At 39.0% G+C, this 17,996-nt stretch overlaps 2 protein-coding genes across 13 annotated transcripts in view; one reads left to right on the top strand and one right to left on the bottom strand.

Moving 5' to 3' along the window:
- The window catches only part of LPXN (leupaxin), a 45,498-nt gene extending 35,400 nt beyond the window's left edge, over positions 1–10,098 (bottom strand). Inside the window, exons 1-3 of one of the 11 annotated variants that reach the window (XM_067748915.1) lie at positions 9,997–10,074; positions 8,407–8,473; positions 704–861 (exon numbers count right to left, since the gene is read on the bottom strand). In XM_067748915.1, the coding sequence (XP_067605016.1) occupies positions 704–861; positions 8,407–8,422 (174 nt within the window). In that variant the 5' untranslated portion in view covers positions 8,423–8,473; positions 9,997–10,074. Of the gene's footprint in view, positions 1–703; positions 862–5,754; positions 6,150–8,406; positions 9,082–9,115; positions 9,250–9,996 lie in introns of those variants that run through there. The other 10 variants (XM_067748919.1, XM_067748916.1, XM_067748921.1 and 7 more) reach the window with 10 other exon arrangements.
- The window catches only part of ZFP91 (ZFP91 zinc finger protein, atypical E3 ubiquitin ligase), a 30,807-nt gene continuing 22,086 nt past the window's right edge, over positions 9,276–17,996 (top strand). For both annotated transcript variants that reach the window (XM_067748911.1, XM_067748910.1), the window contains exons 1-2: positions 9,276–9,730; positions 14,742–14,770. In XM_067748911.1, coding sequence (XP_067605012.1) covers positions 9,387–9,730; positions 14,742–14,770 — 373 coding nt within the window. In that variant the 5' untranslated portion in view covers positions 9,276–9,386. The remainder of the gene's footprint in view (positions 9,731–14,741; positions 14,771–17,996) is intronic.

Raw genomic sequence — 17,996 nt, 5'->3', positions numbered from 1 at the left:
ATTCCTCTTACACTAATCCACTCTCATCAAGTAACCTTCTGATCATAAAGTAGATGCATGTAGACTTATCCATAGGAAGGGAATACATATATCAGCAAATACTAGTATCTGTTCTACTTCATAGTTTAAGCTCTACCCAGAAATTAATAAATTGGATTTCTGGGGGGGGTTTATACATAATCTTTTATAAGTTTAGTTTGTTTGTGATGGTTCCCTAGAGCTTCGTCATCTCTAGATATACTAATTGAATTTCCTAATATATTCAGCAGAAAATAAGAGCTGGAAAGTGGCTATCCTAAAAAATCCTGAGAAGATCTGGCTGAGCTGCTGCCTGGCCTTGCCCAGGTGACCTCTCCTCTGGCCTTACTGAGTGCCAGTCCAGTCAAACTGCAACATGCATCTCTGATACCCAGATGGTGATATCAGAATATCCCAAGTGAATTAGGGAATACTCTGCCTGTTACCAGGCCCTCAGGGAAAAAAAAAAAAAAAAAGTTCTCAAAGGTTTATTCTTTTATGATGATTTTTCTCCATTCTCCTCTTCTTTCTGAAAACAACCACCTTTAACTTATCATTGAGTAATTCTTTTCTCTTTCTTGGATATATGATTTTCCTTTTGCATCATTTTATGTAAGATACAATTAATTTCCAGAAATGCACTCAAATATCTATATTCAAGGTACTCCAATAAATGAAAAGTTACCGGAAAGGGACTTGAGTCATCCGGAATGGAGGGGGCACTTGAGATCTCAGCATGGTTACTCTCCTTTCTGGAATGCTGATCCAGGGGAGAAGAAGCTGTGTTGGAGTATTCATCACTCTCCTGGAGGGTGGAGTATTCCAGTTCCTCCAACAAGGCATCTATATCAAAAGATACAAGGGAATCATGACATAGAATATGTACATTTTCTGGAAAAATTATCCTCTTAAATAGCCCCACTGTGCCTCCATTCATCTCCCTCTTCTCTTGGGTCTTAAGAGAAGGCTAAATTCAAACATCCTCCCTTACTCCTTATTTGACTTCAAGAATATGGTCTATTCTACCAGGAGATGTTTAATGCCCTCTGCATACTGTAGCCTGCTTCTTATTTCCTACGGTTGCATTCAATTTCATAGTCTTATTGTACAATTTGTCTTTTTATATTGCAGCATGTTCATTTTTATCATTTATTTAGAGTGGATCACCCATGAAGATCTCCAATTAGAAAAATGTAAATGCTACATATTTTTTCCCAATTGAAAAATATATGCAATTATATTACAGTTTTCCAAAACATACCTGTACAGTAAAACTTATTCTTAATCCTGATAATTTTTTTTCTTATATCCCAGCACATAACAAAATTCTCCAAGCAAAGTATAAGTATTCTGTCATTTAAGGTGTGGGGAGAAAAAGGGATTAGAGGGGAAACAGATGTTGCAAAGTCAAGCAAGATGCTGCAATCCAAACAGCTGAGATTTGTTTCTCTCGTAGTTTTCTTGGGAAAAACCAATGGACTTTATTGTATGAGTATTACACTGTTACCTTTCTGTTTTGAGGAAATTAATAATAAAATTAACACAGGACAGGCATTGTGCTCAGGAGTGTATATACTTCTTATATATTTAATTATATATTTATATATTTAGTCATCCTCATGCTTTGAGGCAAGTGATAGCATTGTCCTTATTTTGTAGATTAAGAAAGAGACAAATACCTTGTTTAAGGCCACACTGCTACTGAGTGCAGAACCCGGCTTATCCTGGGCTACCTGATCCCTGGCCCCTGAAAGTCAAAACTTCCAGACCCCATTCCCATGTGGATTCTCTGGATCATCTTGGCACGACACTTTCCTTTCTGAAGCTGTCTCCTCGTCTACATAATAAAGCAGTTGTATCACAACAGTATTTTTTTAAATTGCGGATCGAGACCCACTAGTAGATCTCCAGTGGATGTCTTACCACAGATTGTAGTTTTTCAACTTTGCAAAACACTGGATTATATTATTTCTAAGGATCTGCCTAGCTCTAAAGTCTTCAGCTGAGGAAAATGAACTTTACAGGTCATTAAAAAAAAGATTTTATTTCAGATATTCGGGGATGGGTATTTCTTAATGGCATAAGAAAAGATCTAAACATTTCTTACAAATGAAATCCTCTACAGATCTTTCTCAAGAATCTAGCTCACAAATATAATGAATTTTATGCACCATTTTAGAGATAAGCAAACTGAGCTAAACTCTTCAGGGCAAATGATCCTTCAACAAATAAACTGTAATGGAAAAGAAGAGATAGAGGGGGAACCAATAGGTTAAAAGAGACATAAGAGACTTACAACCGATTTCAATGTATGATTCTTAAATAAACAAGCAAAATCCAAACAAAGAAAGAAACAATTAGTAATACTGAACAGTGACTGAAAATTCAATAAGTAGTAAGTACTGTTAACTTATTTTAGTTGTGATAGGATATTTGATAATATTAAGTAATTTCTGTTAATATTTTGGGTGTGATAATGGTATTTCATGACATTAAGAAATTACTATTAAGGATATTATGGATATGATAATGGTATTATGGTTATTTGTATAAATGTATATATATATATATTTATGCTGAAATATTTACATATGAAATGATACAATGTGTGAAATCACTTTAAAATAATCTAGGAATGGAAGGCATGGGTGGATGTATACATGAAATAAGATTAACCAAGAGTTGATAATTGTTTAAGGTGATTGATGGGTACATCAGATCTCTTTAACTATTTTCTTTCCTTCTGTAAATTTTAAAATTCTCTATAATAAAAGGTTTTTAAAAAGAAGAGGAAAGAAAAGAAAAAGTAAGGTAGAAATAGAAAGTAAAACTTTTTCTCTCAGGACTTTACTAGCCAAACTGAATGCCAAATCTCTGAGTTCCAAATTTTTATTCTATAGCCCTTTATTAAGATATAGCTTCTTTCTTTTCTATTTCTTAAGCTTTGCTCCAAACAGAAGTCATGGTTCCTCTTGGATTCAAAATAAAAAATTGGGACTTCCCTGGTGGCACAGCAGATAAGAATCTGCCTGCCAATGCAGGAGACACGGGTTCGATCCCTAGTCCAGGAAGATCCCACATGCCGCGGAGCAACTAAGCCTGTGCACCACAACTACTGAGCCTGCGTGCCTAGAGCCCACGCACCGCAACTAAGAGTAGCCCCCTCTAGCCACAACCAGAGAAAGCCCGAGCACAGCAACGAAGACCCAACGCAGCCAAAAATGAATAAAATTAAATCTTAAAAAAAAAAAAAGGCATTTACAATAAAGATGAGGGGAGAGGGAAGACCCTCTGCAAGAGAAGCAAACAATACCACTAGGAGTAGAAGGTTACCCTTAGAAGCGCCAGCTAACCAGAGTTACTAAAACTCCTTTCTGGGTCATGAGTTAACAGGCCTTTCTCTTCCTGTTTCCTATGAGTGTACATATCACCAACACCCCGAGATTATCTCCCTTTTGGCCAGATGCTGTGATTTGAAGATGCCTAATTTCAGCATGACAAATATGGGATTACTGGTGCAGGGTAGGGGGTATCAGACTGAACACGCTGCAGTCCATTTTCATAGCGCCTCATCTGTGGAAATCAAACAGTGTCAACATTCACAGGAAGGGAAGTAAGTGAGGTGTCTTGAAGGTCTCACTAGACTGTAACGACTTCACTCAGAGCCAGAGTCTGCTCCCGCTTCCCCTTTATCTAGCATCCCCATGTAATGAGGGTTTAAGTAAGACTTTCTGGGTGGATATAAACTACTAACCTTGGGGGCAGTACTGCAGAGAGGAAATATTGGCCCGCCTGGGCTGACTTGTCCTCCATGCTATTTCTCCACATTGGAGAGGAAACACCCACCCTAAGTCTTTTGGGTGGTTATTGAGCCGATGACAATTTGAAGAAGCGATTGAGGTGTAGCTATTAACAGCCTAATGATGTTTAGCCACCTGGATAACATACATGAATGTTACCTTCCAGGCCACTTGGTACTTTCCACATTCCTGGACCAAATTTCTCTACCATTCATCCTGCTGAGGAAATGCAAAACTGCACAAATCTACTTTTTAAAAAAATATTAAATTATCTGGGTTATCCTATTGGCTGGAACACCAGAGCCAACAAACTGCTAAAATGGGAGAACACCTTGTCACTTAATCGGTTTTGGTGTCAGATGCTCCTAAGAGTGACACTGAACAAGTTATTTTGTTTTTCTTAGTTTTTTCATTTGAAAAAAAACAGTGGATAAAACCTATCTCAGAAGGTTGCTTGGAACACTAAAATGATTAACATATGTACAAATGTAGCTTAATAAGCTACACTGAATAAGCATTACTCCCCTTGCCGATTACCTACATTAAAGCCATGAGGTAGCCCTAAAATAAAAAAGCAGAACTGGACTCTGGAGGAACTTGTACAGAAATGTGAACTTCTCCAACCTTCACACAGGATAAGAACTGGGAGTCTACCCCAAATCCAAAATATATTCTACTCCAACTATCAAAACAGACTTTATTTCCAAAACAGTTCAATATTTATTAAACATTAAATACCCTTCTCCTTCTCATTAACATCTCTTCCCTCCTGTAATTTGCCTTCCTTCCTTCCTCTACTCCTCCAGCTCTCAAAATACTTTTTTTTTTTTTTTTGTGGTACGCGGGCCTCTCACTGTTGTGTCCTCTCCCGCTGCGGAGCACAGGCTCCGGACGCGCAGGCTCAGCGGCCATGGCTCACGCGCCCAGCTGCTCCGCGGCAGGTGGGATCCTCCCGGACTGGGGCACGACCCCGTGTCCCCCGCATCGGCAGGCAGACTCTCAACCACTGCGCCACCAGGGAAGCCCTCAAAATACATTTTTTTTATAAAGACAACATGCAAGATGTTTTTTATTGTTGTCATTGGCACTTTTGACATACCCCAAACATACAAAAACCCAGGACACCGTGTAATTATGCAGCGTGAACACTGGGTAAAGGTGACTCAGTGTTAGTAAGGATGACAGCAACAAAAGTTGGCAAAAGATATGGAATGAGTCCCAAGAATGACAGACCTTACATTACTCCAAAGGTTTGAAATCAGGGATCTCTCTGAGCAGTGTGGTCAATGGCTTCACTGCTGGTTTCAATTGCTTTGGAGTGGAAGGAGGTATCATATTTGCAGGCCATGGTAATCTGTTCCTTCAGAATTGCTCTCAATAAACATCTTAGCAGTGAAAGCACTGGAGTAATAGTGCTGTATCTTATTTAATACTAAACCATGGAACAAATGAAACTGCTCTGGCCTTTCTCCAACCTTTGCGAATCCCTCATTCTTGTACTTCTATTCTATTTCTTCTCAGAACACCCTTTAACCCCCCTCCTTTTTCTTTCTTTTTCCCCCCAAATCACATCTCTGAACTTGCCAACTCTGTGATCACCCTATGATCTCCAGCAGCCCCCAAGAGGCAAAATGCTCATAATAAAATGACAATTTCAATCACAATTCAGCCCCAAAGTATTTGTGCAGCGTTTACTCTGTGGTTAGCACCAAATTCTCTGCCTATTGTGCCTCTGCAAACAGCAAACCCATAGTTCCCCAAAATAACATAGTTCCTCATGCTTCACTCTTGGTTGGCCTGAGGTCAGGAAAGAAGTGAAAATAAAATTTTCCAACACTATCCTCCATCTGGCTAGAATTATACCCCACCACACATGGAGATGGCAGCCAAGTCTTCATTCCCTCAGAGTTTCTCCTCCAAGAAGCTCCTCACTCACCCAACTCTTCCATCGTCACACACCCAAGATGCTCTGGTACCACAGGTTGTGAAGAACTGTTTTGGCATGTGTTGAAGAAGAGGACCGCAAAGGAACTGAATGAGCCAGCGTGAAGCAGCCTCTATAACCCTTTTTGGTTCCTGTATTTGCTTAGCACTTCCTCTCTTTTGATTTGATTTGGTGAGTTTCTTTCTTTTTTTTTTTTCTTTTTTGTAGGTCAGAGTTTTAAAAAATGAGCCTGACATAAAAGGTGAGTAATTGGATTTGAGTTCTGGCTGTGCATTGGCCAGGGTGATAAGAATCAAAACTAGTTTTGCAAAATTTGAGAACCTACTATGTGCCTGGATTCATTTTGAATTCATGGGAATGGCAGATTTGCACTTGTGTTTTTGCCCAGTGTGGGTATCCTGCTGTAACTGTGCATGATGGAATCTGATTTTTTTTTCCCCTGAGGGACCACGGAAGCACAATCTCCTTCATAAAATTTCCATCAGAGTTAACTAGCACCCAATTCATTTTGCTTAATTATCCAGAAATTGTGCTTACCTGGTTTTCTGAATAGATCATCAACCCATTAAAGGCAGAAAAAAAAAAAAAGAGATACAAATGAACTTATTTATAAAATAGAAGCAGACTCACAGACTTAGAGAACTGAATTTATGGTTACCAGAGGGGTAGTGGTGGGGAGGGGTAGTTAGGGAGTGTGGGATGGACACACTGCTATATTTAAAATGGATAACCAACAAGGACCTACTGTACAGCACAGGGAACTCTGCTCAATATTCTGTAACAACCTAATTGGGAAAAGAATTTGAAAAAGAATAGATACATGTATATGTATAACTGAATCACTTTGTTATATACCTGAAACTAATACAACATTGTTAATCAACTATACTCCAATAAAGAATAAAAAGATTAAAAAAAAAAAGGCAGAACAGGATTCTCAGGACCAGGTTCACATTTGGATTCTCAGGGCCAAGTTTATTTCAGTGGTTCAAAATGCAAACAACTATAGGGGTCATGAAGAATGAAACTGGAAGATTTAAGACACCAGGTTCTAAGCTGCAGACATTCTCGATTAAGCACAATTCCTGCCTAGTTATATTGTCTTAGTTTCTCTAAAAAGTGACACTGAGGTTAACTTTCACTTTTTTTTTTTAACCACTGTGATTTTATTCACCTTGAATAAAACAAAACAATTACAAAAGGCCTACTATGAGAAGGCAGTACATAAAGAACTAAAATTACGGTCCTGTGAAATAGATATTATCCCCATTTTTACCAGTGGTTAAATAGATACAAAGAATAGAAACTTGCTAAAGATAATATAATTAGTAGGTGGCTTTGTTACTTACTATAACAGATTTAACTTCAAAGCCTGTAATCTTTCCTCTACAACACAGTGGTCTTTTTAAGGTTAATCTAAAGGAATCATTCATTCTCCATTCCATTGTGACTCTAAGACTTTAAAAAAATGTTTTTAATGTAAAGGAGATCCCATCTCTGCATTACTTTGAGCAGCCATTGGATGTCAGTGCCATTCTAAAAGTCTGCTCACTGCAAACATAGGTTTGAAAAATTCCCATCCACACTATGCTCAACAGTTTTGACAACTGAAATGCCGTTACCCGCATGAAAGTGCAAAACACTCAACAGAGAATACGAACATTTGCCCAATCTGAAGTGGTAACTGAGCCAAAATCCTGGAAGGAAAAATGCTCTTCAGCATTTGTCTTGCAGATATTGGACTCCATCTGCAGTTTAACTAAATGATTAATGTGAAATTTAGAACTGGATTCCGAGATCTTGTTTCCATTCACTTACGTTGGAGATTTTTAACCCCGGATGCTTTAGTTTCCAGGGGTAAGAACTGTTCCTGCAAATCGCTCCTCGATTATAATGGATGAAAGGAAAAAAGGAAGCAACGCAAAAAGCTCACAGCCATCACCAAATGCAACTTGAAGACAAGCAAACGGAAACTCCCGTTTGATGCGTTAGGGCAATTTAGTTTCACATGCTAGCGGAGAGAAAAGTAATTTCTGACAAAGCTGCTATTCTGACCATGCTTCCTGTGTAGCAGAAACATTTAAAAACCGCAGAAGCAGATGGTTTCAGGGTGGGGAGTGTGAGGGAGGCCTTCAGTTTTCCGGGTAGGTCACGCTAACAACCCTTCACCTCCCTTCCTTCCAGCCCAGGGACCACAGCCAAGTTAAGCAGCCGATACCAGTTCCTCGGCCCCGACAACATCTAGTAAAAAAGCAATTCTACAATTACTTCTACAAACTTTTATTAAGTATCAAATGAGTGGTAGGAATTGTGCTAGCCCCCCTAGGATCCAACGGAACCAGATTCAATCCCTGACCTCCAGACGCTCACAGGTTAGTGGGTCAGACACAAAAGACGAATATTGCAGATATAAACGCTAAGCGGTCCCAGATGAGGTGCCACCTAACCAGACAAAGATGAGGGCTATTACGTGTCCACCCTACAAATGGTTCGCCAACACCAAGTACGAAACTACGGAAAACCCTGCCAGGCAAACCCCACCAGCCACTGGGCCCACAATTGTGGTCAGATCTACGCAGGCGTTGAGGCCTAACCCGGAAACACTGCCTCCCCGGAAGAGTAAATTCGAAAAGAGTAAACTACCTTTCCCATCGCGCATCAGTCAAACACTCCCAGCATCCTCTCCGCCTCTGGTTCCGTATCTTTTTTCCTAAGGCGTAGAATAAGTTGAACTTCATTTCCCAGGATGCCCCTGGGCAAGTTAACCACGCTCATGCGCCAAAAGGCGGGTCCTCCTTGCCCTCACGACCCCGCCTCTGTCCTACCGCCGCCATTTTTTCAGAGACTTTCATCCGGCAGCCGACGGGGCTTTTTTTCTTAAAGGAGAAGCGACAGCTCAAAAAAATTTCCCCCTTCTCCCCGCAAGACCTGGCGGCGCTGGGGACAGAAAGGCTACAGACAGGAAAGTGGGATCGGGGTGGGGGCAGAAGAACGCCGAGGCTACTTCCGCGGCTTAAGGAAGAAGGATAGAAAGAGCCCTTGGGGCATTAGCGGCTCCTTAGGGAGGCAGGTGCGCGCGCAGCCATTCCAGGGTGCGCGCGAGGCGGGGAAAGAGGTGCGTTTTTTTCCCACCAACCTCCTCGCGAGACCTGCCCCTCCCACTGCCCTTAGCGCGCATTGAGCTCCGGAGGTGGGGGAGAAAGGTCATTTTGGCATTGTCGCGAGACACAGCCGTTTAACGGTGAGAACGGGTGCGCGGGGAAGAAAACCTCGCGCGCTCCCTTGGAGCCGTTTCCTGATTGGTTGAAGGGAGGGGTGGGGGAGGGAACCGGTACGCCGCTGCGTGAGAGACCTTGGGGGGCGGGGCGAAGAAGCCGTTCCTCCTCTCCGATTGGTCCGCTGCGCGTCTGTGGCGGGCGCGCGCGCGCCGCCTGCGGTAGAAGGCCTTGAGTGGCAGGGGGTGGGGGGGGCGCCCTCGGAGCCGGGCGGAGGGGAGGGGGGAACGAGGAGCGCCGAGTGAGAGTGAGCCGGTCGCTCCGGGGGGCGGGGGGAGCAGCGCCGCGGCCGCCGCCGCCTCCGCCTCCACCGCCTGGGACTAGGGGGTGGGGGGCGGACGAGTCCCGATGCCGGGGGAGACGGAAGAGCCGAGACCCCCGGAGCAGCAGGACCAGGAAGGGGGAGAGGCGGCGGCGGCCAAGGCGGCTCCAGAGGAGCCCCAGCAACAGCCCCCTGAAGCGGCGGCGGCGGCCCCTGGGGGGACCACTAGCAGCCGCGTGCTGAGGGGAGGTCGGGACCGGGGCCGGGCCGCTGCGGCCGCCGCCGCCGCTGTGTCCCGCCGGAGGAAGGCCGAGTATCCCCGCCGGCGGAGGAGCAGCCCCAGCGCCAGGCCTCCCGACGCCCCAGGGCAGCAGTCCCAGGCCGCGAAGCCCCCGTCTCCAGCTCAGGGCAAGAAGAGTCCGCGACTCCTGTGAGTAACGCAGTCTTTCAGGCGGTGGGAAAGACCCCCCTCTACCCGCACGCAACCCTCTCGGCTCCCGTAGCGATCACTCCACGTGACATACTGCTTGCTCTGCCCCCTGCCGGCTCGCATGGCAGATGTCACGCCGCTTCCCTAGCGGTCTTATCACTTCTCTCTGGCTTCCTCCGCCCCCCTTGCCTGTCTGTCCGGCCACTTCCCCACTCCCTGAAGGCGTCCTTTGTAGGATACACTTCTTCTGCTCCTTAGTGACCCACCTCTTCCCTGCCGCCTCAGGCTTCTCCCGCACTCTGGCATCTGCGCTCCCTTTGTCAGCCTATCCCTTTCCCGCTTAGGGCGGCTCTCCAGTATTACATCACATCCCCATTAGGAAATCTACAGCATGAGCTTAGATCTTAGCCTTCAAAATTGTGTCGTTCCCCTCCCCCTCCCCCCCGTCCCATTAATTAGCTCAAGAGCCAGTTGTACTAGTATCGTTATGTAGCTTTTTTCACTCTACTGAATTTTCACATCACTTTTCACTCGTTTTAAAAACCTGGGACTTAGTAGTCGGGTAAAACGTGGCTTGCCATTTTTAAGTATAGAGTCTTTCATGTAACAAGATGAGTGGCGTTTTCTTTCATTTTTTTTGACAAGTAGCTTATGTGTTTGTTTTTGCATATGTTTTAATGTAGGAACTTCGTCCTTAAAAATTAGAATAATCTGAAAGTAATTTCTTTATTACCTAGAGATCATAGAGAAACTAAGATGATCAGAAATATAAATGTTTTAAATTGTTTATTAAAATGTTTCTATGCTGAAAATACTGAGGCACACGTGTTTGTAAATTCTAGAAATCAGTCACATTAGCCATTGAATTCGTTACTGAAGGCATTTGTGTCTTTTGACTTTAAAGTGAAAAAAATTAGTAAAAGCAGGGAAAGTTGAAGGTGGGGGGAGAAATCAGTTTTAAATGCCCCCCCACCTCCACCACCACCCTACCTCCCCAGCAGAGAGCATGGCAATATTTTGCTTGTACAGACCCGATAGATTTAGAACACTCCTGTTATGAAATTAAGAGTGAAGTCTGTGACCTTGGCATGCTTGTCTTAGAAGACTCTCAGAAAGAGAAATAAAATTCAAAGGTTTATTGTGTATTATATGTGCTTTCAAATTATTAGATGTTATTTAAATTAACATAATTTAGAGAGTTGTGTAAACTAAATTTCTGTGGACAACAAAAATATGTACTTACAAATGGTTCAGCTGCAATTAGGATTCTAATTGCTGTAAATTAATTTCGTGGTCACAGAAAATTTAAGCTTCTGTATTCTCATAAATTTGAAGAGATATATCATTAGCCTTATTTGGATATAAATTCCTTGGACAAATTAAACTGCTCGTGCCTCAACTTTATTATCTATAGGCGATAACGTTAATCTCTATGAGCTGCGTTTGTGAGACTTAAGTACACCCTGTGAAACACTTAACACAAAGCATGATATGTAGGAAATATTTACTAAAAGTTACTGTTTTGAGCAGTGATGTCTTTGGTAAAGGTAAAACTAGTGTGTAGTGGTCTTTTTCATGTAAATTCTGTGAAATTGGATTTTTAATTCTTTTTCTGTTACCATACACAGGAAGGTTAATATCTTAATATATTTTTTTAATTCCCTTTTATCTTCATCTACCCATACCTATATCTCCTTGCCACGTTTCCCTCCTACTGATCCACCAGCTTTACTTATAGAAATGATCTCTTAAGATTATACATAGAGTGGTAGTTTTACCGGCTGTCATGGTTTATTACGTTCCCTAACTCTTGGCAAAAAAGTACTAATGAGTCTTTTTTTATTTCCACATTATAAATGTTACTGTAGTTGAACTTGGATGAAGATGACTTAATTAAACCCCTTCAGTTTTTTTCCTCACAATATTCCTTGTGGGGAGGGAAGAATAGTCTTAATTCTTAAAGTCCCTTTCTCTGTCATCCAATATCATAAAAGAGAGTAGTGTTCTTTTACCTTCACTTAGCCTCAGAACTCTCTCTTAATTATATATATATATATATATATATATATAATCCAGTTTTGATTGGATTGTTACAATACATTTTCATTGTAATAATTTTTTTGTTACACATTTTCAATTTACTGCATGCCCTGGAAATCAAAGAACTAAAGCATTTCAGCTCCAACCTTGATTGAGCAGTAACTGGTCCTGGTACTGTGTTGACCCAGGGTTTATAAAGGGAAATGAGACATGGACTTTATCCTCAAGGACTTTGCAGTAAAGGAGGAAGATGCATTGATTAGTGGAGATTTGTCAAATGTGTACATGGTTTACAGGTTTTCAGAATGATAAAATAAATTTTGAAACTAATTAAGTGAGAAACAGTCCTTTAAGACATTTCAGTTTACTGAACCCTGGTCTAGTGCCTTCTCACCTTGATTCAGCCCTACTTTCCAAATAACATTTCCCCCAATAAATTCCCAGTCATCAGCTGTTAAACCTACATTTGTTTCTCTTGATAGAAGAGACAGCAGAGTGTACAGTAGCTTAATAATGTCAGTAAATACAGAGACTTGGATTGATTGTAACCTCTTTTCCTCTTACAAGGCAAAATAACAGAGGAAAAAACATTGCTTTCTACTGCTTACTAAGTGACCTTGGGCAAGTCACTTAATCTCCTTAAATATGCTTCATCTTTAGTTGATAATTTATGATTTGTGAAATGAGCTTTATAGTTAGATGATAATTATCATTTTTAGAAACTTTCCTAAGCTTATAACAACTTTTCTATTTGCATTGAAATGTTCAGAAATTAATGAAAAGAGTAGGAACTCTTTGTGAAGGGAAATAAAGAATTTTTCAGTGAATGTGCTCAAGATAAAGGCATGAAGTTAAATCTATAATCATTATAAATTAAAACTTAAAGGCTAATATTAAGGAAAGATAAACCAAATTTGGAGAAAGATTATATATCAGTACTAAGAATTAGGCTTTTCATTTGCTGTATTTTAACCAATAAACTCTGGAGTTAACATTCTTATGTTTCAAATGCAGATGTTTATATACTCATCTAACTTAAAAATGTATATGTGTTTCAAATACAGATGTTTATATACTCATCTAACTTAAAAATGTATATGTGTGTGTGTATATGTATATGGGAATTTATATATATACAGACACACCCACACACTCCAGCTTATTTCTGATTCATAAGTTAAAACATTCTTGCTTTCTGCTAATATGGAAACAATATATTGTTAAAATAAGACTACTTTAAATGTAAAAGGCTTATTTTCTTTCTCCCATGTGATAATAAGTCCTTTAGTTATCTGATGCATTTCAGAATTTAACACTTAAATACTTTTTTTTTTTTAATTTCTCATTTAGCTCTTGAGGAAAGGTGTTCTTTCCTCACCACAGGGAATACAGGCTAAAACTGAATATTACTAGAGGTAAACCTACAGGCTCAGATGGGTTACAAATGAAGGAAACAAATACTGCTCTGTTTTCTGGTATATGGAGTTCCATTTTGGGTTTATTTTCTTGCTGAAAGTAAAATGATAGTAAACCTTAGCATGATACTTTCTTGCTGCTTTTGTAAGGAAAAGGCAATGGTCATAATAGTGAGAATGAAGAGGCAGTAACATTCTGAATTGGAAAAACTTTTCTTGACTCTTTGGAGAAGGCTTCAATTGTATTTAAGCCTGAAATCCTGAGTTTTCCTCTTAACAGTGATCAGTGTGGTAAAAGAAATATTGAACCATTCCAGAAGGTTTTCAGAAAGTTAATTGTATAGTGTTTCAAGATCTAACAATTGTTTCTGTACTTTTCATTTAGAGTTAACATGGTTAGCAGTATTCTTGTGTTAGTTGTTAATTGGGACATTAATAACATAATTTAAAGTTATACCAAGCTTTATTTAAAAAATGGGATGAGAAAATGATATCGAGTCTTTCTAAAGAGAACAGAATATTTATATTATGCGGTGGCTTCTGTATTTGTTTAGATATTCTTTTGTAACATAAGAGTCTTCATTTGTGTTAGGTTTGCTTTCAGAGAAAAAGAGAAAACTGTACTGCTCAGAGATGCTGTGTGGCATCTTTATGGTAAAGATCCAAGACATGTCAACTTTGAATGTGGGTAATGGCTGTGAGGGGATTCATTATACCTTACTCGACAGTTATGTGTGATAGAAATTTTCCTGAATTAAAAACATGGGGATGACTTTTTTTTAGCCAGTATTTTATTACACATTAGCCTCTTTACTGTTCCTCTCCAATTTGTAAAGTGCAAGTTACATTTATTTCTGAGGTCCAGTCTGTTGCCTTTTTAGAAATAGATTTTGACTTGGGTTTAACAAATGAATAATTTTAGGGTTTTCTTTTAGGTTCATTAAATTTTTATTATGAAAATTGTCAAATAAACACAAAGTAGAGAAATAGTATATTGAAACCCCAGTATTTATCACCTAAATTTAACAATTGAGATTTTGCCATGCTTGCTACCTTTATCCCCCTTCCCCCTCGTTTTCTTTCGGTAGAAGTGTTTTAGAGGAAATCTCAAACATTATTTCATTTCACCCCAAGTTACTGCATTTGTGTAGAATAAGGACATTTTTCTCTTATGACCATTTAATACAACAAAATTAGCAATATTTTCTTTGTATTAATATCTTTTTACAGTTAAAAACAACTTTTGAATGATACTCTAGCTGTGTGCTGTCAAATATGATAGCTACATGTGGCTATTTAAATTTACGTTAATCAGAACTGAAAATTCAGTTCCTCAGTTACATAGCTGTTTTAGGCACTCAGTAGCCACATGGCAACTACCGTATTGGACAGTGCAGATGTAGAATATTTTCATCACTCCAGAAAGTTCTGTTGGACAGTACTACTCTAGATGTTTTCTGCATCACTCTGGAGATGAACCTGAAAGAGGTAAATATTTGTGTTTTAAGAAAGTGTGCAAGATTATTCATTTAATATTTGATTCTCTTTTCTTTCAGATGCACAGAAAAAGTATCATCTGACAAAGGTAAGACTGAGTCATTCTTACCTCATGTACATTATATGACTGCTTTATAATCTGATAGAAATTAGAATGAGCTTCAGCCTAATAATTCAAATTGTTCCTATTTAAAAGTGACTTTTATTTAGTAAAGAATTACTGGAGTAGATAGAACCTATTTAAATTAGCAGCAGGTTTGGGCAAGTGGAACATTTTGGCATTATTTAGAAACCTAATAATGGGAAATCAGATTATTTGATGTCACTTTATTGCAATTTTTAAAACTATTTGGTTTTTCAGTAAAATAACAGAGAGGAATGATATAGACAGCATATATCGACAGAGTATATGTAGACTATATATACAGAGTATAGAGAGTAGAGTATAGACAAACTCTTGATGCTTGTAGAGACTCATGTTATAAATGCAGTTTGAAGAATGTGGAGAGAAGAGTTTTCTAAGATTTTAGCCTGGTGAATAATTAAATCGGGTCATTAGGTCTTTCAAAAAGCAAACCAAATACATGTATTAAATGTACTCTTCTGCTTATCTGGATTATGAAGGGAAGCTGATGTTCACTTTATCCTTTTAAATGCTTTTTTAAAAAGACTATTCTGGCTTTGCAGATGGGGTTATTAAAATTGCCCCTGTCATGTTGGGCCAGTTGCTCATTTATTAAATTTTTTTCCCCTAGTTATTGGCTGTGTTCCTTGATGCTGCATTCAGATACACAGCGTCCTTCTTAAAACTGGAACAGAGATACTTTTAAGCATATTTCATTTACAGTGTCTGGTCTTGGTCCAGTCCTAAAGGATTGATCAGTTAATTCATTATGTATATATATAACATAAATACTTACTTTTCTTACGTAGACTTTTCTTTTACAAAGAATGCTTTGCAAATATGTATAAGGCAAGTGTAAAACCTGAATTGATGCCATTGAGAAGAATGACAGTGTGGTTAGGAACCAGTAACTTGAATTGGTGGCTGCTTTGTAAATAATTAGACGTCAGTGACCAGGTTTCTTTTTTCTCTGAATTTTAGAATCTAAGGCTAATATTTCATAGTATACCAGGCGTAAGTATTTTGTACTAGGCAAGTTTTTTGTGTAGAAAGTTTTGCATGACTATTTTGTTTAGCAAGTTTTGGATTTTGTTGCTGTTGATACTTAGAAATTAGAATATGTCTGCTAAGAATGGAAAGTCTTGTGTTCCTTACTCAGAGATCATTTTAGAAATTTTAGGATGAGGGGGAAATGTAGACAGGTGGCAGTCAGGTACCAGAGCAGTTTCTATTAAGACAAAAAGCAAAAACCGCAACCTGCCTTTATCAGAGCTAAAAGTACCTCCTGTGTCTAAAGACTACGTCTAAAGAAATTATTTTGGGTTGTCTTGAGGCGAGGTCACAGAATACGGTGGAAATTTTGAACCCTGCTGGAGATAAATTAATCACTGTTTGTGTCAGTTTCTTAAACCAGAGGTTGGCATGTTATGTACAGATTTGCAGTTGAGGAGAGATTAAAACTGCATTGTGGTTAATTCAGTCTAAATCAATCCCACTTTAATCCACTAGTTAAATACTCTGGATCTAGAGTTAGAGCTCAGGGTTTGAATTCAAGTTCTTCCTTTTATTGCAAATAATCCAATACACTGAATCCAGTAAGGACTCAATAAAAGGTAGCTGTTGTTAAGTTTGTAAAATTTCCAAGAAATACTCTCCAACCCCCATCTCAGTCTCTGCATTAGTTTACTTGTACAGTAGCTGTTCAACTCTATGAACAGTATATATAGGTACAGAAGTATATCTTATCTTATACAACTAGATAGTGAATAAAGAAATGGAGGCTGGTTTTCTAAAGGTACAGCTATCTTTTTGTTTTCTTACATTGAAAAGATGTTTTCAGGATTGTTTTTACTCTTATTTACTCCAAACAACTTGAAATTATGTGCTGCCCTTCAACTAAAGATAAGAACTTTGGACGTGTTAGAATAAATGACTTGGCACACACAAAAAGACAGCTTGCCGTTGTTTCTAAATTATTAAATTGCAAAATGCCATGTTCATTTTTCAAGCTGAAATAATAGTAAAGAAACATATTAGTGTAGGTCCCTGTTCCTACTACATTTCTTTAACCCTGATGGGTATATGTAAAAGAATGGAAAGTTGCTTTGCGAATAGTGTTTATTAATTCATTCAACAAGTGATCGCTTAAAACATGAAAGCTTGGTTTACCACTGCCAGAGATTATCACCATCATTGTGGAGCTTCCAAGAATGTTAGCAGAAATTCTGAGGGATGGGGCCTGGCTAATGCCTTTTTAACTTGGCTTTATGTTTTCATTCCGGTCTTTGTTTTGAACCAATGTTATACTTAAGGTAATGAAGTAAAGGAATGGTTTGACTAAATGTAATTATTAATAATCCCAGCATTACTTTGTCTGCTAATTTTAATTTCTTTCACTTTTCAAACCTCCAACCAGAACTGCCCAAGATAAATCGTAAAAAAGGAGACAGTAGTATCTTAATCTTTATTAAATGTTTCAAGAGTTTCATGGGATAATAACAAATATTACAGAGTCAAATAAATGTGGGCAGTGTTTGAGTCATCAAAGTTATTTATTGCAGGACTTCTCAGAGACTTTGATTTCGGGTACTATGCAATGTAAATACCAAAATATGCAGAATTACCTATAAGACACCCCCTCCTTTTTTTCTTTTTTTTCCTCCATTTAAAGAATAGCTCATGAAATTAGAGCTTATGGGAAACAGTTTGGAATCCTGGGTGCTTGAAAATTTGATTGTATAAAAGTTTGGGTCTCATCTTTTATTCAAAATCATTTTACTGTTTTTAGTTACTCTTCCTGTTACGGAGTAGTGATGTTTGGAAAAGATTGCCTAGACAGAATCACCAAATGAGTTCATAACAGATCTATGAAGTTACTTAGATTGTTTAAAGTTTTGACTATTTGCCTTATCTAGTTAATAACTTTCATAGCTTTAATTTCATCAGAGTGTTTCTGTTTTCCTGAGTTGGAATACCTTTGATTATTTTTTATCCTCTCATTTCCAGTATTTTTAAACAATATTTGTGTCATCCTTTAATATATAGAACAGGAATTCCCACCTTTTTTTCCCACTCTAACGAGAAAAATCTAACTTAATTTTTACCATTTGAGTTTCTGTGCAAAGGATGTACAGAACATTGTCTTCACAATTCTTCCTTGAAACATTAAAAGGACTCGCTTTCCCTGACT

The sequence above is a fragment of the Pseudorca crassidens genome, chromosome 9 (genome assembly GCF_039906515.1).
Source record: "Pseudorca crassidens isolate mPseCra1 chromosome 9, mPseCra1.hap1, whole genome shotgun sequence".
Classification (NCBI taxonomy): Eukaryota; Metazoa; Chordata; class Mammalia; order Artiodactyla; family Delphinidae; genus Pseudorca; species Pseudorca crassidens.
Note: the sequence above shows the minus strand (reverse complement) of the source record. Positions and strands in the feature narration are given on the sequence as shown.